Raw genomic sequence first — 23936 nt, 5'->3', positions numbered from 1 at the left:
CCAGGATATCCTGACTAGGGATGGATCTGTTGCCTGTGCCACTGATGAGAATGCACTTTTTTCTTGATCCGGCTTGAAAGCACACCGAGACTCCACCGCAAACAACACTCGGCTTAAGGCATCCCACACCCCGCAAGGCTTGTGCCGAGCATCCCAGAGCCACACCAGCCGCTGCAAGGCCGATAAAGCCCTGCTTCCTTCTACTACGAGGTACTTCCACAGGGCAGGACCCGGCAAGGAGGACCCGCGGCCGGGCCGGCCCCTCAGCGCTCCCGCCCCGGACGGACGCGCTGTCCCGCCCCGCCACCGCGCTCCGCCCTTCCGCCGGGACATGGCGCAGGAGCCGCGGGGCATGGACGGCGACGTGGAGGACGGCGAGCTGTCCGGCTCCGACTCGGACATGCCCGGCGTCGGCTCCCCCGGACAGGTGAGAGTGGGCAGCGGCCGGAGCGCCGGGCTGAGGAGCGCCGGGACAGGGCTTGCGGGACGGGAAGGCCGCGGAGGCCGCGCCTGAGGGGGTTTTACCGGCGTGAGGCGCTCGTTCCTGGGCCGGGGCTTCTCCCGGGTCTCTCGCGGGGCTGCTGGCTTGGCTGTCCCTGCGTTGGTGGCTGTCCCTCCGTTGGTGGCTGTCCCGGTAGTGCCGGGGCCTCCCCGCGGAGCCGCTGCCGCGCCGGGCGCGTGGCGCGCGCGGGAACAATGGGGACAGCGGCGACCGTGAGGGCGAGCGGCCGGGGGACCTCGGAGAGAGCCCTGAGGGCCGCAAGCCCCTGCACACCACGGCTCGCCCGCGTCTCTCCGTGCCTGGCTAGAGATGCCAGCGCTGTCCCCGTGTCTCTCTGTGTCCCCTCCGCCACCAGCCCGAAGTCCCCGGCTCCAGGAAGAAGCTGGAGCTGCTGCAGCCAGGCCAGAGGAGGCTCCAGGATGGGCAGAGGATGGAGCAGCTCTGCTGGCAGGAAAGGCTGGCACAGCTGCCATGGCTCAGCTGGGCAGGAGAAGCTTTGGGCTGAGCTCAGGGTGGCCTCGCAGGGCCCGAAGGGGCTGCAGGAAAGATGGACACAGACAATTGCCAAGGCCTGCAGGGACAGCACACAGGGAATGGCTCCCAGTGCCAGAGGGCAGGGCTGGCTGGGAGCTTGGGAACTGGGGATTGTTCCCTGGCAGGGTGGGCAGGCCCTGGCACAGGGTGCCCAGAGCAGCTGGGGCTGCCCCTGGATCCCCGGCAGTGCCCAAGGCCAGGCTGGACACTGGGGCTGGAGCAGCCTGGGACAGTGGGAGGGGGCCCTGCCGTGGCTGGGCTGGCACTGGGGGGGCTTTGGGGTCCCTCCCGACCCAAACCAGTCTGTGATTCTCAGAGGATATGAGGAATTTATTCAGTGAGGAATTTGTACTGAGAGTATGAGGTATTCACGGCAGTGTACAGACAGAGAGATTTCAAAAATCAGTGTGTGACACTGTATGTGTAACGAATTTTATTTTCTCCAGTTGTTTTGATCTTAACGATATATTTCGGAGAAATGAAGTGCAAAAGAAGTTTTTTACAGAAGTGTTCAGTCTTTTTTTATTTATGCTGGGTTTGGGCTTTTTGCATTACACTTGAAGTTAAAAGTTTGTATTTCATAACGTGGTAAGTCAAATACTTCCATTTTCCTGCTTGGAGAAAGAAGAAATGGCACCGTGTTGATGAAAACAGTAAGACTAAAGAAAGAATTTCCATTTCACTTGAAAGTGAAGGAAGAGATCTTATTTTGAAAGATAAGGGACAGCATATAACTTTATGATAAGAAATCAGTCAGGGAATAACTGGAATTAGGAGTAAAAGCATTTTTTGAGTATTTGTATATTAGTGGAATGATTTTTTGGTGGGGGGTGTTTGTTCTAATTCATAGGACAGTTAATCCGTGGTGTGTTGTTGGTTTAAAGGAGGAAAAATGGGTGGTTTTGTAAAGGATCTGCTGTCCCCAAGTTGGTCAGGTGCATGATCACAGAACACTCTTAGTCTGAGAACTGTCCCAGTGTTGTGGGTTTGGTTTTGGGTTTTATTTTTGGTCATTTTGTCTTCTGACTTAAAACTCCAGAGAGATTATTAACTTCTCTGACATTAGACAAAGCCCTGGTAGGTTGCTGTCTGTTCTGGTATTTTACTGTTCTTAGAGCCTGCTGTGCATCTTGCATCTTTGTCCAGTTTGCAGATATTCACCACTTTTCCAGTTCTGTAATAAATTTTGCTCAGCAAAGTTTGCCTCAAGAGGAAGAGCAACCCCTGACGTGTTTCTGTGTCAGCCATGCTCTATTTCATGCCCATGCACTCAAAAGGCAGGAGTTTCAAAGGATGCTCCTGTGCTGTGGCCCAGGAGATGCTCATGGAGGTCTGCATGGCCGCAAGGGTCAGAATTACATATTTTAGCTAATTGACGATTTGATAGCTCTTCTAATTTTTATGAGTAATGGGTTTAAATTCGCTTTTTAATTGCAGAAGCTGCACGCTGGCAGTGATTCCTGCAGGCCCTTCCAGAGCAGCCTCTCATCCTGTGCTCCCAGTGTTCCTTACAGGACCACCAAGAGCCTGGACTCCAGCGAGGAGAGCGGCTCCGACTCCGACGACGACGGCTGCCTGTGGAAGCGAAAGAGGCAGAAATGCTTCAACTTCCCCCCTGCCAAACCTGAGCCCTTCCAGCTCAGCCAGAGCCACCAAAAACAGACTGCTCTGCGTGGGAAGAAGGTCAACAACATCTGGGGCGCCGTGCTCCAGGAGCAGAACCAGGATGCGGTGGCGACCGAGCTTGGGATTCTGGGCATGGACGGTTCAATTGACAGGAGCAGGCAGTCTGAGACTTACAACTACCTGCTGGCTAAAAAGCTGATGAAGGAAGCCCAGCAGAAGGAGGCAGAGACTTTGGATAAGGAGCTGGATGAATACATGCACGATGACAAGAAGACGTTGCCAGCAGAGGAGGAACACGGGCAGGGCTTCCTCAAACGGAAGAGGCCCGTGAAAGACAGACTGGGGGAAAGGCAGGAGATGAAATACAAGGGAAGGTATGAGATAACTGAGGAAGATTCAGAGGAAAAAGTGGCAGATGAAATTGCTTATCGGTGAGTTAAATTATGGTGCATCTTCACTAAGTACTGGTGGTTGCTAGAAAGAAGTGGGAGGGAAGCTCCCCTGCTGCTAAATAAGGTGTCACACCACATTGATGCCTTGGGTTTTAGCTGTTGTATTTTTTACATTCTGTACTGCTGTAATGTGTACTTCTAAGCTGTGTATTAGGGCATGGTGAGCTCTCTTTACAGAGTAGGGAGACAAAACAATTCCTTCTCTAGCTGGAGACCGAGGACAGATGATCCAAATTTCAGGCCCAAGAGCATAAACAACAGTGGAATGAAGGAGAAAACCAAGAAAGATTCGACTGCATGGGCTGGAACTGTAACTGTACAATTAACTCCAATATGCAGATGGAGCAGAGCTTACAAAAGTGAGAGACCCTGTGATTGGTCATGAATTTTTGTGACCATTTTGGGTTCACCTGGGATGTAGCCCTGGCTGGGCTCTTGTGCTGCCCAAGATAGATCTGTTGAGGCCTTCTAATAAATCCCTACTTTATTCTTTAACTCGGGCTAGACTCTGTTCTAGGTCAGCCTTCTCAAGGCATAAAGATCACAAAAAGCATTTCCAAAATCTTGGGATAAAAATGCATCACTGTGGCTGGTGATCTTGTAGAAACATCAAAATAATACTGCCTGTTTCTTCAAATTTTTATATTTTTATTTACAGAGCCACTAGCGTAGTTTGTTATCTGGGAACAGGGCAATAAATAGCAAAAAATACTGCTTCTCATTTTACAGATTTAGTAGTGGCAATTTTTGGGGAAATACTCAATGGTTGTTTCAAGTTTGACACTAGTGCACACATGCTGTGGTCACCACAAAAGTCTGTTCTAAACCTTTGAAACTGTAGATAACTTGGACAGTGCAGTGTTTTGGATGGAGTTAAACTGCCACGCTCCTCTTTTAGTGGTGCAAGGGAAGAAAATTATGTTAAATGGGAAGCAAGACTTAGAATATTTACTGACACTTAGCTTGACATTTAAATAAAACTTCTTTATTGGTCATAGTTGCTTTTATACATGTGGTATTACTTCAGAATCTGGTAATACTACAGCAATTAGTTATTAATGCTGTTAATAGTTCTGGGTAGTTCCTCATTTCTTAATTTGAAAAGTTAAAGCGTATTTCTTGCAATAAACTCCTTTTTGTTGTATAGAGCTACAATTCTAATTGTAGTAGCAGTAGCACTGAGCTGTATCAGTAGGGTTCTGGTTGTAGTGTCTTTTTTTTTGTTGTTTTGTTTGCTTTTTATAGATTATCGTAGCTCAGTCAATAAACTGATTCTTCTTATGTAGGTTTGACTGAAATGGCACATGATACAGGGAAGCTTTTATACTTCCTGTTTTCTCCAGTTGCTGATTTAACTGTAAAAAGTTAATTTTAACTGTTAAATGCACAAGAAGCTTTTATACTTCCATTTCAGAGGTCTGTGCAGGTCTTTGCAGTTTCGTATTTGGTTTGATATTTAACACATCAATAGAAAAAAAATAATCACTCAAGGCATTTTCATTGAATCAAGTTTTAAAAATGCATGCTTCAGGGAAAAGACATGCTTCAGAAGCTCAGTATTTTGAAATCTGATGCAGTAAACCATTTAAACACATTTGAGCACATAGACTCTTCAGCACAAAATGAATTACTCATTGTGGAAGTTCCACAGTCAGTTACACTCCAGGAATTATTCTGACAACAAATGTGCCTCTTTTTTTTTTCCCCTCTCTGTCAGACTTTGTGAGCCAAAGAAGGACTTAATTGCTCGAGTAGTGAAGATAATTGGGAAGAGAAAAGCCATCGAGCTGCTGATGGAAACAGCTGAAGTGGAACAGAATGGTGGACTGTTCATTGTGGTAAGGAAAATGTCACCCTGTGGGTTTGCCAGGCTCAGGGAGGGCAACACAGCTCTTCACTTGTAGAATTTTCACAGTGCTGTTCCAAGTCACTTGTGCTGGACATGTTCTCCTGGAGTTTTATGACCTTCCCTTGCCATGAAACTCCCCTGATAAACATTAAAGAAAATCTCTGTAACCCCTGAAAAAATAATCTGTATAACCTTCCAGCAGGATTTGAGCAAACAGTAAGGTGAATGAACCTGGAAATTACCCAGGTTCTTGTGCTGACCCTGGTGTCTGATTTGCAGGGATAATGCTGTGTCTGTTACTGTTGCTCTCCTTGGAATCTTCCACTCATCTTTGAGGACGAAGGATTCTCAGGTTTGGAGTAAAAACCAGCATTTCCAACATCCCATTTGGAGAGTAACTCCCAAAAGGAAAACTGTTAGCTTTATTAAGGAACCACTGGCTTGTGAATCAGCAGAGCAAAACTGAGCACTGATTTCTGTTTGAAATAGTGTTAAAAAACCCTGTACTCCTTGGTTAGGTTGTCTATTTTTGGTCTGTTACTTTTCTTCTAAATAATGAGCCTCAGTGCAAAAAACATAGTGGGTAAGAAAAGCTGTGGGTGAGGAAAAAGCGGGTGAAAATGAAGAATTACTTCCACTTGATTACAATTTTTAAGCTCTATCACTTGGAAGTAGAGAGGATGCAAAAAACAAGTAGGGGAACACAATATAAAAAAAAACAAACAACCCAAATAAATTAAAAAACAAAACAAAACAATGACCCCCTCCTTCAAAAAAGAAAAGGCAACAAATTCCAGCTAGCTGGTTGTGTTCAAGCATTCAGTTGTCTTGAAAGTGAAATGAAAAAGTGTTTAACAGAGAGATGAAGGGACACAGCTGCTGATGGCACAGGGTGCTTTGGGAGGAGATCAGAGTACACTCTTTGAAAGAAGGCAGATCACAAAAGGCACCATGAAATGCAGGTGATAAAAAGATGTTCACATGTGCTGTTTCAAGAACCTACTTAAAACCTGACCATCCCTCTTCTTGGAATTTTTAGATTATAGAGTACTTTATTTAGCAGGAAAGTATCACATTTTGCACCAGTGTCATCCAGTTTTTACTGGGGTAAAAGCAGTGTTTTATACTGCAAATTTTAATTGAATAATAGTGTGATAATTAGCACTTGCAATTTACAGAGGTTTCAAAGCTGAGCCCATTCCGTGCACTGCTGTTGCTGCACTGGAAACTTCTGGGCCAGACATCTGGTGGGGAGGAATTTTAAAGTACAGGTTGTGTTTGCTATGCCTTCAACAGAAATGCAAAATCCTGTAGATAACACAGACAAGTAGCATTTCTGAGCACAATTATAAAAAAAACCCTGGGATGAATATAATTTTATTAGATTTGTTTTAGACATTTTACTGGTCTTATGTGTTAGGAATGCTCTTGAGTGTTTAACCTAGTGCATAACTTGTTGCAAATAGCTGTGAGAGTAGTTAGAATATTATTTGTACTTTGTTTTTTCACTACCAAAATCAGGTTTAGTGTGTGGTTTTAACAATTTAACATTATGTTCTAAGCGAGTTTTTTTGTAACTTCATTATTTTCCTGTCCAGATTTAGCAGGCTGATTGTTGACCTTCATATGACTAATTCAGTCACAAATGAGACAAAACCAAGGTTATTTTCATGTGGTATTTGACACGCCAGAACTTAAATTGGCTTCATTCTGTCTCAACACTGAGTGTTGCCTTAGAGGCTGTGTTTTTGTCAACACTTAGCATTAAGCATGCTATTCCTAATTTCCTCTCTCCCTATTAAGAATGGCACCAGGAGAAGAACACCTGGGGGTGTTTATTTAAACCTGCTGAAGAACACACCGAGCATCAAAGAAGAAAAAATCAAGGTAAAAATGTCAGGAATTCAAATGCACCTTCTCGTTTGGGTTTTTTCTTCCTACTAGAAATGTCACAACTGGAACTCTCTAACTTCTAACAAATGTAACTGTGTATTCCATTGAAACCAGGCTTTCACATTCCAAAGACAGGCAAAAGATAAAAAACCTACTCAAAAATTGTTGAATTGCCATTAACTCTAAGCAGAAAGAACTCACTTTTGCATGTTGCCAGTCACAAAAACCTGTTGAGGAAGATGAGGTTGTAGATTCTGGCAGAGGTAAATGTTAGATATTCCTGATTTGTGTATTTGTATTCTTTACAGCAAAGTTGCCCACATTGTGTTTCTCCCCTTGGAGCTTTGTGTCATTGTGCATGGATTGAATGCAGGCCTCCCAGCAGAATATTTTCGTCCTGTATAGCTCCAGCTGTGGCACCAGGCAGAATTTCTCATTAAATCAGTTGATGAATTGCTCATTGGGTTCATCTGTGCTGCTCTTTAAATCAGCTTTGTAAGCTTGTAAATATTATTTCTCTGAGATCTCTTAACTTAGTGAAGAAAATACCAACTTTTTTTTTTTTTTTTGGTGGCATATGCTACTTTATTAAAAAAGTTTGTGTTAGAGTTTTTATTTTGCTTGCAGGTGACTACAGGTAATTTTCTAAACCTTTCTAGGGTCTGGTACTGGGAATTGAGAAAAAAGTCAACTTTGTATCAACATTGAGATGGTTTGAAAAAAAAAAAGACAGGAAAATAAAATCCTGACATCCTTTCATAGCTTGCAGTGGTCAGAAAAAAAAATTAAAAGTTGCAAGGCTGATCACTTTACACTATTAGAAAGTAAATTTTCTGTTCTACCCCTTTTTCTTAAGTGCAGTCTTTTCTCACACTTCTGCTCTCAATAACAAGTAGCTTACTTAAATATTGACCAGTATTTGTAGTATTTTCTTTTTATTACTTCACTTTTTTTTTTTTTTTTTTTTTTTTTTTTTTTTTTTTTTTTTTTAGGCAATACCAGTAAAATGAATGTGTTTACTTGTTTTCTTTCAAGGAAATATTCTATCTGGAAAACCAGAAGGAGTATGAAAACAAAAAAGCTGCCAAGAAGAGGAGGCTACAAGTTCTGGGGAAGAAGATGAAAAAGGCCATCAAGGGGCTCAACCTGCAGGAATATGATGATGCATCTCGTGAGACTTTTGCCAGTGACACAAACGAGGCTCTGGCTTCCCTGGATGACCTGCAGGAAGGGCACCACGAGGCAAAGATGGAACCTGAGGATACTATTGAAATTGATAATGCCCATGATTTGGAGATCTTTTAGTTACTAATGCTCTTGATACAGAGTCTCTATAAAAACATGTTAAATGAGCCTTTCTTGTAATCCCGTGGCTTCTAGTTTTCAAAGCATGGGGGATACTTGATGCTGAAGAGCAGGAGGTAATTCTTAGCTAAATTTAACAGCATGAAAGACTTTTAATTGTCCTGTTACTTGTTTGCTGAGTCCTCAGAACCTGTTAAGATTTTTCTAGATAGGAGCCCTGCGTCACCTTAGGAAGTGTTTTTAGTCACATGTTAGGTTTAGGAGTTAAGGCTATGTTTTAACCAAATACTTCTCATTTAATTTGCTGAAGTTCACAAAGTCATCAGATGAGCAATGCTCTTTACTACAGATGAACAGAAAAAACAGAATAATTTTAGTCTTGATATAAGTGATCATATATTCTTAATGTGGCAGTGTATTGACAAAAACAGTATTTATAGGATTAAGACCTGTAAAAAGAGATTGGTTTGTGAAATAATTTTAGTGGTCAGTGACCTTTGAATAACAACCTTGTAAATAAGCAGTATTGAGCAATGTATGCTTCATATTTCTGCAGTATTTTCAATCTTTGTATTCCAGTGGTGACTTGAGCTTCCTATCTGTTCTGTCTAAACATTTTCCATGATTAGACACACACCTAACTTCAATGGATCTTCTTGTTTGCAGACAAATATAACTAAAAGCCTTCAGAGTAGTGAGATTTTACTGACCTGTGTTCACTTCAAGGGTCTGTAGACTGTACGTGCAGATATAAACCCTTTACCTCGCAGTTCTTGTTTCTTTCCTCCTCCTGTGTGCAGTGAGATAATGTGCAGCTTGCAGAAGAGCTGGAGTTTTTCTGTGCTGACTCTTGCAGGGGATATTTTTTTTTATTATTTACTTGATGCAGGAAACTTGTGTAGTTTGTTAGTTTGGCCGAAATTATGTTGAATATTGTTTTTAATATAGCTGAAGAACATGTGCAACACTGATATCTGTGTCTAAAGTATTTTGTCACTACTGAGTTTTGGCTTTTTTTGTGAGTAGACACTATTCAGCCCAACTTTTGCCCATAAATTTTGCTCACCTTTGAGTTCCTGAGTTTCAGAAGGAAAGTGTGTCACTAAAACACATAATCAGTTTATGAAATTGAACAATTCAGTACTGCTAAGAACAGGCATTTAAAGGATTGCAGCATTTGAAGAAACATTTCTTACACATAACAGCACATTCCATTACCTGCCTTACTAAACCTGGGTTTTGACTTTTCTGCTTTTTATCTGTTCACATGTCAGAGCTCCGAATTGTCAAAAGGTTAATCAGATGTGCAGCATGCCTTTGCTGGTAGTAGTTGCTCGTGCTGAAATAACAAAATTTCTTATTTTTTCATTAATTTTCCTAACCAATGATGGTCAGAGTAAACTGATAACTTCTGTAAAGGAAACAGATTTTTGTGCTGTTTAATTGTTTTGGGACTGTACCATTTCATCCTGGTTTTGGGAACTGCTTGGGGATATGTCTTAACTCTCTTCTGGATAGAATCAGCAAATTGTAACGTTGGTTTAAGCAACTTTTTTATCGTTATGTAATTTGCACTGTGTATTTTTTTAATGTTAATATTTCTAACGTTGATTTCCCAGGCAAGGGGTACTGAAATGGTGTGTAAAGTGTTGTCTTTAACAAAAGGGTGATATGGGCATTAAGCAGTTGGAGAGGGCAGTGAGGATGGGGAGGGGTCTGCAGGGGGGTCTAGGGGCTGAGGGCGCTTTGAGGGTCTGTTCAGCTGGAGGAGACTGAGGGGAGATTCATTGGGGCCTTCAAAATCCTCAGGAGGGGAAGAAGAGGGGCAGGCACTGATCTTTTCACTCTTCACTCTGCTGACCAGTGACAGGACCTGAAGCCTGAAGCTGGGTCAGGGTTTTCAGGTTTAGATTGGGTATCAGGAAAAGGTTCTTTCCCCAGAGGGTGTTTGGGCACTGGAACAGATTTCCCAGGGTGGTGGTAACAACACCAAAGACAGGACCTGAAGCCTGAAGCTGGGTCAGGGTTTTCAGGTTTAGATTGGGTATCAGGAAAAGGTTCTTTCCCCAGAGGGTGTTTGGGCACTGGAACAGATTTCCCAGGGCGGTGGTAACAACGCCAAACCTGAGAGAGTTCAGGGAGTGTTTGGACACTGCTCTCTGGTCAGGCACAGGGTGGGATTCTTGGGGCCAGGAGCTGGGATGGTCCCTTCCAGCTCTGAAGATTCCATGCTTCAGTTTCCTCCCAGTGTCCAAAAGACCTTTTCTTACCTCGTGGCTGTTCTCTGTTTTCCCTGGCTTTCAGTGGAGTCCTTCCAACAGCCAAAAATCAGAATGATGATTAGCCAGGTCTTCAGGCTTGCTCCACCAGCAATCTTGTGTTTGGCATCAAACAGGTTGCATTAAGCAGCACCAGTTTCTGGGTGGTGCTGCAGTTGAGACAAGTTTTCTCTCTCAGCTCCTAATTAAACCTCCAGTCTTCCTGGGCTGATCCCTGCACAGGGAGCAGCCCTGCCTGTCTCTTGTCTGGGGGCAGATCTATGTAGATTTTGGTAGCTGATCTTCTGCAGCCAAAAATGCAAGCAACACGGGTTGGGGTTTGAGCTCTTCAGGTTTCTCTGATGAGCAGGTATGGTTGAGGCATTATTTTTGCTGGAAATAAAGACTGTACTGCTGGTACAAACATTCCCCTCCATCCCATAAACTACCCCGGCATAACGAGCCATCTCTGTTATACCCAAAGAAGATGCTGAAAAAAGGAGGGAAATGTGCTTTGGTCTGGAAACACAAAGCTTGTTTATAACCAAAGACCTTTTGCTACCTTGTGTCCAAAATTCCAGTGATTTTCAGTACAACTGGAAAAAATAGTTTATTAATGATTCAGTTTAACTGTGGATCTTGAAAGCATCATTTGAAGTATAATTGCAATTTTACAGATTCTCCTTCCCCTTCCAAGTAGATGATCTCATTAAGGTGTTCTTTTGCTCTCTGGGCTTATTAACTGCTGTTCACCAAAATTCTCACCAAGCATGGAATGACGCAGTTCAGGGTATAAGGGTGACAGGAAAAGGAAGTGATTGTATAATTATGACATTTTTTCTTACAGAGAAGATGAATTTCTTGTATTTTTTCAGAGTAAAGGTGAAGGTTAGACTGAGTAATAAAGACAATTCTTGAGGGTTTTTTTTTGACATTCCAAGTATTTATCAGTCATAAAACTTCAGTGTGACAACGCTCATTATTTATCCCCTTAACTCAGACCATCCTATGACTCAGAGAAGTCTGTCAGAGGCAGTATTTTTTAAAAAATACATTTATTTCAGTGTACAGAGGAGAATTTATGGCTCCAGTGCATAGAGGCTTACTTGGTGCCCTGCTCCTGCTCCTAACTCTTACTGGTCAGCAGCACCTCAGAGATCCAAGCCTTTTTCTGACCCACTCTGGGGCTTCAGTGGATCTGGGAATCTATCATCTAGTCTTGGACCTTTGGCATCACAATTTGCTTTAGGGATTCCAGGAATGTGGCAGAGACAATGACTGCAATTTCCTGCCACCACCTCTGGGTGGATTCAGCTGGCTGAATCTGCTGGATTCAGCAGGCAGCTGGAAAACATGTGAAACCTTTGCAGCAGCTGTGACCTCGTGGTGATTTTACACCTCATGCATCCCATCTTACTCATGATCTGCCAGACCTAAGAATTTCTTGCAGAATTGCTTTTTTTATTTAAAAATTATGTATTTGAAGGTTTCTTGCCACCACACCCCACCCCCCCAACCTGCAATGTTAATAAGATGCCACTTTTTCAGAGCTGTGGGAGGAACACTCAGCTGTGATACATTTAATATTGCCCAGACAAATGCATTTTTAGAATCACAAACATCCGGACCTAAATAATGGTAAAAATGAGGAATGTGTATCTGAAGGGAGATTCTACACACAATTTAGCTATTCTAGATGCCTTTCAGGTTGTTGGGGTTCTTGTTTCTTTTTTTTGCTTGACCAGAAAGATTTGTTTCGTTATTTAAAGAAACAAAAAAAAACAAAACAACAATTTTGTATAATTAAATACATACAGGGAAAAAAAAAAACTATCTTGAAAACTTTTCCCCAAATACAGTGTTTTATTAATTGAAAACTTACTAGTGATTCATTATATCAGCATTGAGACATAATCCCTTTGAAAAGTATTCTCATTTTTCTGCGGAAGATGCACTTTTTTAGTTTGCCATCTGCATTTTTCATTTTTCTGTTGCGGATTAATGTGTTTGGGTTTTGGTTTCTTCCCCCCCAATGGACAGTACAGTAATTATTTTACATTCAGTGTTTAGTTACCACTTCTCAGTTTTGTACTGACACCCTTTCAGCCACTGAAATTTCTTTATTCAACATGCAGAACTGGGGGAAATAGATCCTGGATCTGTTCTGTTTTGGAGCACCAGGAGAGACCTTGCCATGCAGATGAAAAAAATGCCTCAAAAAAAAAAAAAAAAAATCGAGAAATTTTAGTTGCTGATATCCTCACACATTCCCATTTCCAAATGTTGGGCAACTGTGATTGCTTTTCCATTTGGAAAACTTAGGAGCTGCTTTTTTCTTTTAGAAAACAAACTGGAAGATAATAGGTATGTAATGTTTAAATGGCATATAAAATGGCATCAAACTGTTGTGTAGACTACTTTCTTTATGAAGAAAAAATTTTAAAACCCCACCAATTTGCTGTTGACATGCTTTCCTTGGTAAAGAATATGACAACCTAAAATATTTAGCACTCAGGGTTTTGGTGGAAAATCAGAATGTCTGTGTAGATGTACAGGAACTATGTAACAGCTCAATCTTCTCATTTTTCCCTAAGTAGTCTCAAATCTAAAAAACAATTGCACTTATATTTACTTAGGAAAAAATATAAACTATATATTGCACCTTGTTGCTCTTCCATTAAGAACTTCTGTCATGGTGATTAAAGATCTATGGTTGACTCAACATTCTTCTCTACAGAAGTTGCTAGTAATACTGAGTCCATTTCCATGCTTTAGGAACAGGTAACACCTGTCTGCTTTTATTTGTTTTTTATTTGTAATGTTATCCTCTGAGCTGTTTCCCGCAAACTGCCTAATTTCTTACCTTACACAGATATTCCCCAGTGAAAGGCACTGAAGATGAAGTTGTGCAAAACATCCTCAGTATCTCTCAAAAGACTGGAGCTTTTTGCAGGCTTGGATGCTCCAGTTTAGCCAAAAGAGTGTAGAGCAGGTGAATTCCTGAGCACCACAGCTGGAAAGTGCAATAATCTGCAGTTTGAAGAATAATTGGATGGAAAGAACAGGGAGCAAGCAGGTAAAGAAGGGTCTGGTCTTCAGGATTCCTTACCTTGAAGATACATTTTCCTGGGTTCTGCCTGCCCTGGGCTCTCAGAAATACTCTGCTCAGCAGGCAGCTCTAGGAGTGACCTCCAGGAGTTTCCTGTAGATAGGTCCAAAAGCATTTATGGGATAAGCTCCATGCCAAGGGTCCTGGTCCCTTGGGACACCACTTCCTTTCCTCTCTCCCTCCCTTCCTCCCTGCTGCAGGTTTGTTTACTCTCTTCACAAGTGAAAAGAGGGAGTGAGACATAAACTTGCTGGGATTTTCTCTGCACAGCAACCCTGCAGAGAATGGAGGGGTGTGTGCATGTGAGAGAAGCCATAAGGTAATTCTTAGAGTCATCTCAGCAGTTACATGAGGAGTTAAACAGATGAGGTTAAAGCAAGTATGAAAGGGACTGTTCCTGTAATTAATATATCACTCTGCTGCTATCTACAAAACCAAAGTCCCTGCCCAAGAGATAGCTAAGAGTGAAATCAACAGGTTCCTCCAGCAGGCCCTTAAAAATGAGGAATTAGGAATAGAATTAGAAATAATAAAAATAGAAAGAAATAGAAATTAGAAATAGAAATTAGAAATAGAAATAGAAATAGATAGAAAGAAATAGAAATAAAAAATAGAAAGAAATAGAAATAGAAATAGAAATAGAAATAGAAATAGAAATAGAAATAGAAAAAAATAAAAATGGAAATATTCCTATGAAAATCATCTAGTTCAACTGTCTGACCATTCCAGAGCTGAGATTAGCCTTTTATTAAGGCTGTTGTCCAAATAATTTGTTTTAAGGCAAGAGTCAGGCATGGGGTATCCATCACCTCTGTAGGGACTCTGTTTCTGCACCTCCTCTGAAACAGCTTTGAGCCATTCCCACCCACCCTGTCACTGGGTCCCAGGGAATTCTGTAGCTCCCTCTCCACATCCCCTCCTCAGGAAGCTGCAGAGAACCACGAGGCCATCCCTCCAAACAGGACAATCCCAAACTCCTCAGCTGGGGACATGGGACTCTGGATGCATTCCAGTACCTTATGTATGCTGCTTAAATTGTGCCCAACACTGCACACAGAAAATCCCACAATGCTCCTTGGGCCTTTTGGGAGTGTTTAAGAGCTGCCAGTTTTATGTAGGGAAAATTAAGCCTTCCAGCAGTGAACAGGAATTGATAATGATGCTAAACCACATCTGTGAAATCACTTGATTCGAGTAATAAAGAAATAAAATAATTATTTGATTTTTATGAGGGAATGAGTTTAAGTGGGAAAAGCAGAATTTTCTTGAAGATGTAATTACTTGCAATTTTCAAACCAGCACACTTTCACTGTAGTTTGGAAATCCTAAAAGAGACGGATTGTAGATAAAGTGCCTTGATACTTCAAGGTGAAGTAGGTAGACGTTAACAGCTCAACTTGTAAAATCTTCAGCCTCTAAATGGAGAACACCCCATGGTAGGATTTAATAAGCCTCTTTCAAAAGCCTAAAAATTATCTACAGACTGCAGTCCAGAGTTGGTTGTACTGCAGGATACAAGGCTGTGCTACAGCTTTCATTTGCTGCAGCTTTCATTTCCTTACAAGTCTGATTTGTGCAGGGTAGAAAATAGAGGAGAAACATTTCCATTGAAACATAACCCAGTGATTTGTGGTGGGAGGAGTAATTTCACTTGAGATATTTCACCACTACTCAAGGCATGGGAAGAAGGTTTTAAGAGCATCATGTGAGAGAATGTCACCTGTAGTTTCCCTACTCCTTGCATGAGAATTTCTGCATGCCCACAACTCCCTCCAAAATATTCCTATTTAGCTCTGTGATTGTCCATAATTCCTCTTCCCCCCACACAAGTACAGCAGAGTGTTTGCCCCAGTTGTCTCTAAGGGTGATGAGACTTCACCAGCAGCATGCAGACCCCTGGGCTATCCTAAATGTTTCAAGGTTATCAGAGCAACGGTTTCTACCCTGTTTATTGTACAGTATTTTGGAGGAAGAGAGTTAGACCTTCTGACTGGAACTCAGCCTCACCTGGGAGTGAGCTTCCTCCCCACGACTGGAAAAAAGGAAAAACATTAAGGGTCTACAGGCTAAGAGTGTTGGAAATTTTTCAGAGATCGTTCAGGAGACCTGAGGGAAATTGGCTGATTTTTCTTAAACTGAAAGACAAATAGGAGAGAGTTAGGTTCAGCGACTGGTGGTTCAAGCTGAAGATGTGGGAATGGCACCAAACTGAGCAGTTGCATCCCTGAAGGAAATCCTGTGCAGGTGCTGGATAACGTCTGTGAATCAGGAATGTGAGGGGAGGAAATGTGGATCTGGTGGGAGGACAGGCTCCCCCAGAGGAAGAGTAAATGAAGGAAGTAGCAGTTTGATGTCTGAGAAGTTAAGGAGGTGTTATCAGCAGGACCTGGAGCCAAACTCAGCAAGACCCATCATCTAAACTGATGCTGGGGGCTCACTGAAATCCAAACAGAGGCACCCACCATACCCCTGCCTCGGTATGGGCAGGAAAATTAATTTTGTTCATACATATTTATTTAGTTATATCGAAAACTGATTTTTAAAAAATCCTGACAAAGTGTGTCATCTCTGCCTTCCTCTAAGTGTCGCTCCTGCCCAAGCATTCCCTACAGGACAGGCACTAAAATAGCTTTTTGTCTAAAGGAGTTGGCTGTGGCGTTGTTTCTGCAGCTTGAATGTGCTTATCAGAGACCAACAGCAGTTACTCTTAAGAATAATGATCATAAAAAAGATAACACGTTACCAGTGCTTTGTGTTTCCGAGCCACTTCTTTGAAGGTAGTTTTATGATGTTTGTCTGTAGAGCTACAAATTTTACCTTTAAAGCTGAGGCAGGTAATTGCGCAAGAATTACCAAGGGAGGAGGAAGGAATAATGAATTTTCTGCCCCAAAGCCTGCAAACACTACTTGCAAGTGAAAAGGTTTATAGTAAATAAATGAACTGATTAATAAAGGTAACCATTCATTAGATTTTTTTAGGTATCTCTGATTCAGAGTGAAGCATGAAGTTTATCATGCAGGCTGAATAAAAAATAAATTACTTCCTTATTCTTTCTTGGTTGTTTCTATACCCTATATTTCTTCAGCAAAATATCCTTCCATATTGGTACACACAAGAGGAAGTGGTATTTTGCCAGGGCACATTTAGGGGAAATCACAGGCAAGAAAAATTAGCTACATCCTGAAAGGAAAGGCAGGGGAGAAAGAAACAGATTTTATTGCTTTAAGTTTTTATCCCAGAACTTTGGAGAGGATATCTTACAAGTCTACTATTGCCTATCTGCACGCATATTTTCAGCACTAAGTCATCTCTGCAAGATGTTCAAGCAGTCTTTGGCTCAAGGCCTGAAATAATTATTCAGATATCTTTAAACTCTTGGAACCGGCAGAGTACTGTTTGAGCCTTCGAGAAGTTTGAGAGACAATGAACAGATTCTCAGAGTTCTAGAAAGCACAGGAGTTACCTTTTGTAGCCAGCACATCAGTATCTTAGCTATTACCTTGTTTGCATTACACTACTTTCTTTGTAAAGAAATTTCATTTTAATTTTAAAGGATAATTTGCATTATCCTTTAAAAAGCTTTGTTGTCAAAAGCTGTTTTTCCCACTCACAGACTACTACAAGGCAGAGCACCTTTCATTTATGAGATAAGGTTTCTGTCTGCTAATTCAAAAATGGTTTTTTTATCAGCAAGAATATTAGCTCAAGCTCTTTTTGGTGCCCTTAGCAGCATTTAACATCATTTTCCATTTCAACAGTGCCCAAGAGAAGCAGAAAGTATTCACTTTTGCAAATGGGTGCAGAATCAAATAGCCTTCTGTGAAATCCTGGCCTCTGCTGAGCAGAGCAGATCACATTAAAGTTGGCATGGATGAGCAGTCATTTATCCCTGGATGGAATTTGGCCCTTTGTGAGATGCCGTTTGGAATTAATACCTAAATCTCTTAAACCATGAAGAACTAAGCTTCAGGATTCCAAAAATTCTTAATGTGCCATGCAGCCAATTATCAGTGTAAAAAAATTTTATGTATTATTGTAAAATCGTTTTACAGTGATGCAATTAAAATAATATGGCCCTGCAGAAAATTAACAGAAGACCTGAAACTTACAAAGGTGTGACTTAACAATATTGATTCTCTTCTTGTCCTCCTTAGAGAAGGACAAGAAGAGAATTTCTTGTAGTTTAAGCAAGAAGCACTGTAGTGACCAAGAAGCACATGTGCTCAGTGCAAAAATGAAGCTGATTTGGAGAAATTGCTGCTAACAGTGTTCATTTGGTGATAGCTAAGGCCAAAATTCACAAGGAAACACTCACAGATCGTGGAAAGTCTTATATTAGGAGCCTTACCTGGCAGAAAAATAAAATGAAATAAAGTACAGGAGCATGAAACTACAAGTATACATACAGAGCTTATTGAAAATAGTTGTGGGTAAAAAAATAATAAAATAAATAATAACAAAATTATTCTTGTCTATTTGTTATAGAACAAATAATCCTATCTTTAGTCCGTGCTTTGTTAATTTACTAGCTGAGGGAACAGGTAAAGTTTTCCCTCCATCCCCACCACAGGAATTGTGATCCTCAAGCTGAAAGATCAGATTCTGTTTTGTTGGACCTTGGTTTATCTCACCTTAATTGCTTAATTCATGCTGAGGCAGTGAGCTGATTTTTCAGAGAACTTGCTAGCTGAATATTAAAGGCAAACACAACACATTACTTTAGCCACTGAAGCCAAGTGGAAAAACAACTTTTAATTTTCTGTAGTTAATTCCAGGGTGTTCTTGCACCATTTGTAATAGATGTAGGAGAACTTCAAGAAGTATTGTTCTATGAACAAATTTATTCTGTGAAAGGCAGTTATTAATGAAAATTATAGGGTGAGATCAGTTTTGCTGAAGTACTCAGGATCTGTATAATAAAGCTCTGCACCCTGGTATAGATCCTTCTTTCTGAAGAATTAGTCCTGCACATACCTGTGCACTGAAAAATGTTTATAATGATGTTACTGGTAATTTAAAAGGTAAGAACCTGCCAGTAATATGTGTTTCCCTCCAGAAGTAAGAAGCAGCATGCCAAAATTAAATAGAGCCATAGTTAAAAAGCAGTAAAATATAAAATAACAAAAAAAAAAAAAATAAAACCTCTTAAACTTGCAGAACTGAAATTCTCCTACACTTGTGGTTACAACGTTGTATTCATAAAGCCCAGAACTTAGAACCAAATGCACGGTGAAACTTCCTTCTCAAGTTTTGGCAAATCTTTACATTTGTTCTCAAAGATGTTTTTTTCTGAAATGGCTACTTGAGTGCTTGCACAGTTTTCCGGGGATCCACACTCCCACCTAACTTAGGGTCACAAACAGCTGGGCTGTGAAAAGACACTGCTGTGACAGCTCTGAAATTGCGATCTTTTTCCCCTGCCAAACAAGATCCAGGACAGTTTGACAGATACAGCTAAAGCAACACTTAAAATGAAGAGTTTTCAACTATCAAATTCAGCAGCCTGAGCAAGTCCCCTTTACTCTGAATCTTCAGAAGACTCATAAAAAAACACATACAGAATTTCCACTGGAGAGACACTGTAAGGCAGTATTGCATATCTAAGAAATGAAGTTTTCTTCTGGGCTTAGGAGGAAGACTCGCCTTAATTGCACTGAAATTGTTTTGTGGCTTACAATATTTTCCTTATGTCATTTCTCTGTATCAGAAATCCCTTGACAGGTTGAAGTCATCAATAATGACTCATCATCATCATCATCATCATCATCATCGAAGTTCCTAACTCTGAAACAATATTCACAAGGCTTCTTCACAAATGTGACTTTTAAAAAATAACTGTACAGCCAAGATGCCAAACTTTAAAATCGTAATTATCACGTTGCTAACTCACTTAACAAAACCATAAGGCTGTGCCCTCAAAGTATAAACACGGGTATATCCAATGCCTGCAACACCCTTAAAACAAACTCTGACACTCCTTATCTTTGCAGCCATATAGAAGAGGCTATTGGAATAAAACTAAACATAAGGGCATGTATGGACCAGAAATCTGCTGCATGTTTATTGTATTTTATTTGCACTGTCGCCCACAGCAACTCCTGTAGGAGCAGACAGACTGTCCACATTCTAAGACTTTAGTGTTTCCATGGAAGGTCTCAAAAAGCACTCTATCCTACCCCAACTCATTCCAGCAGTGCTGAGAGCAGCCCTGCAGGTGGGGTCTCACCTGAGTCCAGGGGCAGAGGGGCAGAATTCCCCCTCCCCTGCTGCCCACGCTGGGGGATCAGCCCAAGGCGTGTTTAGCTTTTGGGGCTGCCAAAAAAATAATTTGTGTTATCTCCATAGATAGAGTTGGTTTGCAGCCTGAGTCCTGTGAGGCTCAATAACACCTGTGTGATCCTTTAGACATAAGCTGGTGACCAGCCCTGGGGCTGGGGTTGGACCTTCTCCTCTCTCAGAAGGGCTTCCGAAAGTCTGGAGGTGTTTTTGCCACTCATGACATTGCAGGTGAGTGTCTGACAATGCCAAGGTTGTGGCTTGGATCCCTGTATGGGTCATTCACTTAAAAGCTGGACTCCGACAATGCTTCTGGGTCCCTTCCAACTCAGAATTCTGTATTTTTTGTGAAATCTTGCCTGAAGTTCCCAGCACAGCCTTGTCCTCAGCTCCCCTTCCCATCCCTCTCTGCTGCTTTAAGGTGATGTCAGGAGTACCTGGGCTTGGGAGACAGGCAGGGCTCATGGGCACATGGCGCTGGCCCTACAGACACACAGGGCTTGTGCTGTGCTGGGACACCGGAGTGTCCCCTGCTTGGGGACAACAGGAACCCTCCAGGGACAGCCCTGCCCCATTTACATTGTGGTGGGTGTCAGCCCTCCATGGGGGTGACACAGGTGACACTGCAGCTGAGGGACAAGGCCAGCCCCGTGGTCCAGTGACCCCATGCAGGCAGCAGGGTGGGGAGAGGTGTGTGTGTGTAAAATTTCAGGGTTCCCTAAACCCTCTGGGCTCACCCCATAGCTATCCCCCCTCCAAGACCTGCTGAAGAAAGTTGGCTTTCCACCCCTACTACTATTTTTGGGTGTGCAAACATAATAAAAATAGTTGTGCTTAGTAATTATTTAATAGTTGATAATGAAAATCTTCCAGATGTGGGTGAGTGGAAATGAGGCATTTTCACTCTGGAAAAAGCACCAAATAATTTTCTAGACGAGCAGCTCTGGAAGTTAAAACCCTCCAGAGCCCCAAACTCTCTAGATCTCTGTAAAAACAGAAGAGAGGCTCTCTGACTGGCAGGAGAGCAGCATATGAAAGACAAAAAGGCTGCTAAAATCTGGTTTTCTGAAATTCTGTGCTATACTTGTCCAGAGATGTGGAGCACATCAGCTTCATCTGCACTAACCTTAACTCAGAGAATCTGGGAAACTCACCATGCCTGCTGTTACCTGCCACATGCCAGATTAGACTCAAGGCAAGTGTTTAATTTTCTTTAAGATGTTTAATTTTGCACTGACTCACACAACAGGTTTGCTTTGCTCCCCTGCCTCTAAGGGGTCAAGGATCTGTTAACTAAGACTTTGAGTTGTGGTTAATCTGACAAGTTATTATAACTAGCCTTTGAAAACAAAGCTGACAGTTTCATAAAACTAATTACAAAGTCTCAGAAGATGGCAATAATTGATGTATTCTCTAACCATGCACTTACAATGTGAAATTAAGCTGTCCTGTCACAGGACCAGCCACAGTAATGCACTCTCATGTACTAGGAGGGTTAATACCCCTGTAACTTCATGGCAAAAACCATTTTTTACCAAAAACAACTGCTTCTCTATAAGCCTAAACCATCTGTGCTAACAACTGGGCTCTTCAGCATGGAGATTCTGTATTTACACTCTGTTTTGTAGCCTGTTCTGCAGAAATGCAACTTTTCCAGTTTTGCATGGTCTTTTTTGAAGTCAGCCTAACCTGACCTTCATGTGGCACTGTGCAATTATGAGTTCCTGCTTCTCCTTTGCCTTCCACAGCTTCTCCCCCCTTCTCCCTCTCGGTGTTTTGCAATCACTGTGGGGAGTGATTTCAACCACAACTAACAGCCATATCACTGCTTCTCCCCTGTGGGTAGCTCTGCAGTGCGGGCAGACAACTCCCCGGGCCGTTCTCAGCCAAAACCCAACGCCCACCCCGTGTGTTTATCTTTTCAAACACATATCCCTGCCTGGCTCAGCATCTGCCCAAGCAAGGCAAGCTGGAGAGTGGTGGTTTAGATGATGATTTAGATGATGAAAAGCAGAGCGGGGCAGTTCTTGTGATGGTTCTTTTTGCTTCTGTTTCTCCTGCTCTGCTTCCCCTGCCCCAGCACTCCTTGATCTTCCAGCCTGTCACGGGCAAATGTTGTGTGTCCGCGTCCCTAATGTGTTTGTTCATCCTATTTTGGGCTTCTTCTGGAGAAAGAGACCCCACAGAACCCTAAACAAAGTTTTCTAAGAAAGTTTTCAATGTGAAAGGTTCAGCAGAAATGAAAAACAGGCTTTCCATTCTACCCAAAACAGCAGTTTTAAAAAGAAATTGCAGATTTTTTTAATGTTATTTGTTTGTTTTCATTTCATATAATCATTTAGCTCAAACAATATTGATACCTCTCTTGGAATCCTGGTAAGACACAGTGCTAAATCAATATTTTTAAAGTATTTTTTTAGGAAAGGGTTTAAGTTCTGCATGAGGGAACCTACAAAGTGCAGCGTAGTCATACTCAAGTTACTGCTATACAGAGCAGCAATTAGAATTTGCACAGGGACCATGCAGCAGTCACAGTTATCATTTTCACATCCCTGAAGCCAAAAACCAGGGAGGAGTATTACTATTACCCCATCTGCTCATGTGAGGAGTCTCCAGATTTTGCTCTCTTTCTAAACAGCTGCAGACATCCCCATGCTCTTTCCTCCTGCCATGGCTGTTACAGAAAAAAAAAACATTTCTGTTTGTTTTTTGTTGTTTTGCTTGGTTTCTTGAAAGCCCAGACTGAAGCAAATTCTCTTTTTGACTCTTCTTTAGCAGACATTCCCCAGGTGGAAACAATCAGACAGTATTTTCTCATAAGTACTCAGGTTAGGTAATATAAATTTAAATATTTTTATATTGTTTTTCTTTAGGAGAACAATATCTGAATCATCGAGGTAACCTGCAGTCTATGGACACATATGCAGAATGTATTCACTGTGATTCTTGTCCACTTTAAAAGTAAATATGGTATAAATACAAATTATTATATATACATATAAAATTTGTTTTAGCAGTACAAGGTTGGCAACAGCAAAATTGGTTCATTTATTAGGAATTACAGGACTTATGCAAATTTCTCAAAACTTAAATCAGTGTACAGGGAAAACTTTTGCTACTAAATGGTGTATGTTGGAATGCTTTTGTTTAAAAATGTCTCAGTTATTGAAATGCTTTCCACATTTTGAAGAAGTGAGTCCAAGAGGTGTAATCTGATGGGTTTGTAAGTTGTGTACAAGCCACATATACACAATTTATGCTGACTGCAAAAAAAAGTAGTAAATTAAAATGAATAAATTGTAGCTGCAGTGGCATTTTGAACCCCTGTGGAAAGTACTTGTGATGTATTTTAGAGGTGTGTCAGAGGCAGGGCTGAGTCACAAGGGTAAACACCACATTCCTTTTTTTTTTGCTTGTTTGTTTGTTTGAAGCTGTCCTGAGTACAGAGGAACAGTGCTGATATTCAATTTCATCAGTCCAGGCACAGTTTGAACACCCATCATTTACTCTCTTCCTTTTTCAGACTAATCCAGCAGGAAGAATTCAATCACGCAAGCACCAGAAAGAAATCTCAGATATAAAGAAACTGCAGGGAAATCTGGCAGCAGCAATGATTACTTCTTTCTTTATGGAAGCTAGTCGTGTTGTTGAAACCAACACAAGTTTAGGTTTTTTTAATAATGAGATATTAATAGATTCAACTATTATAATTTTATGTGCATAGGAAATGGTACATCAATGGTTTTTTTTGTTGTTTTTTTTTTCTTTTTTTCAATTAGGTGGAAGCAGCAACCTGAAAACACAGACTGGTAAAAAATAAGGATGGAATCGGCAAAATCAACATTATTTTTCCACTGGGCAATTACAACAAGAAGACTGATCTGGCCAGCTGCTTCCATTACAGTATTTGTTTTCATTAATATTTTTTAATAGTATGAGCCAATCTTGTCTGCTAAATAAGCACTATTTAGTTTAATCTCATGTGGTAGACCAGGAAGCTAAAATGCAATGGTTTCAACAACAAAAAAAATGAATCTTGAGGCTTCTGAGGGGGAAAGGAAGGCCTCCCTACAAATAGTTTGGATTTTTAATACATCCTTTTGATTTGGGAGGTGAAATAGAACACTTCAC

General features: G+C 41.5%; 1 protein-coding gene across 1 annotated transcript; it reads left to right on the top strand.

The window, feature by feature from the left end:
• Positions 1–245: 245 nt before the first annotated feature.
• On the top strand, positions 246–9792 carry PHAX (phosphorylated adaptor for RNA export). Its single transcript, XM_041407142.1, has 5 exons — positions 246–427; positions 2474–3093; positions 4832–4952; positions 6767–6850; positions 7892–9792. Exons 1-5 carry the CDS (start codon positions 332–334, stop codon positions 8159–8161), a joined length of 1191 nt encoding a protein of 396 aa, XP_041263076.1. The 5' UTR covers positions 246–331; the 3' UTR covers positions 8162–9792.
• Positions 9793–23936: the final 14144 nt, after the last annotated feature.

The sequence above is a fragment of the Onychostruthus taczanowskii genome, unplaced genomic scaffold (genome assembly GCF_017590055.1).
Source record: "Onychostruthus taczanowskii isolate IOZ18803 unplaced genomic scaffold, ASM1759005v1 scaffold255, whole genome shotgun sequence".
Lineage (NCBI taxonomy): Eukaryota > Metazoa > Chordata > Aves > Passeriformes > Passeridae > Onychostruthus > Onychostruthus taczanowskii.
The sequence above is the reverse complement of the archived record's forward strand: the minus strand, read 5'-3'. Positions and strand labels throughout refer to the sequence as shown.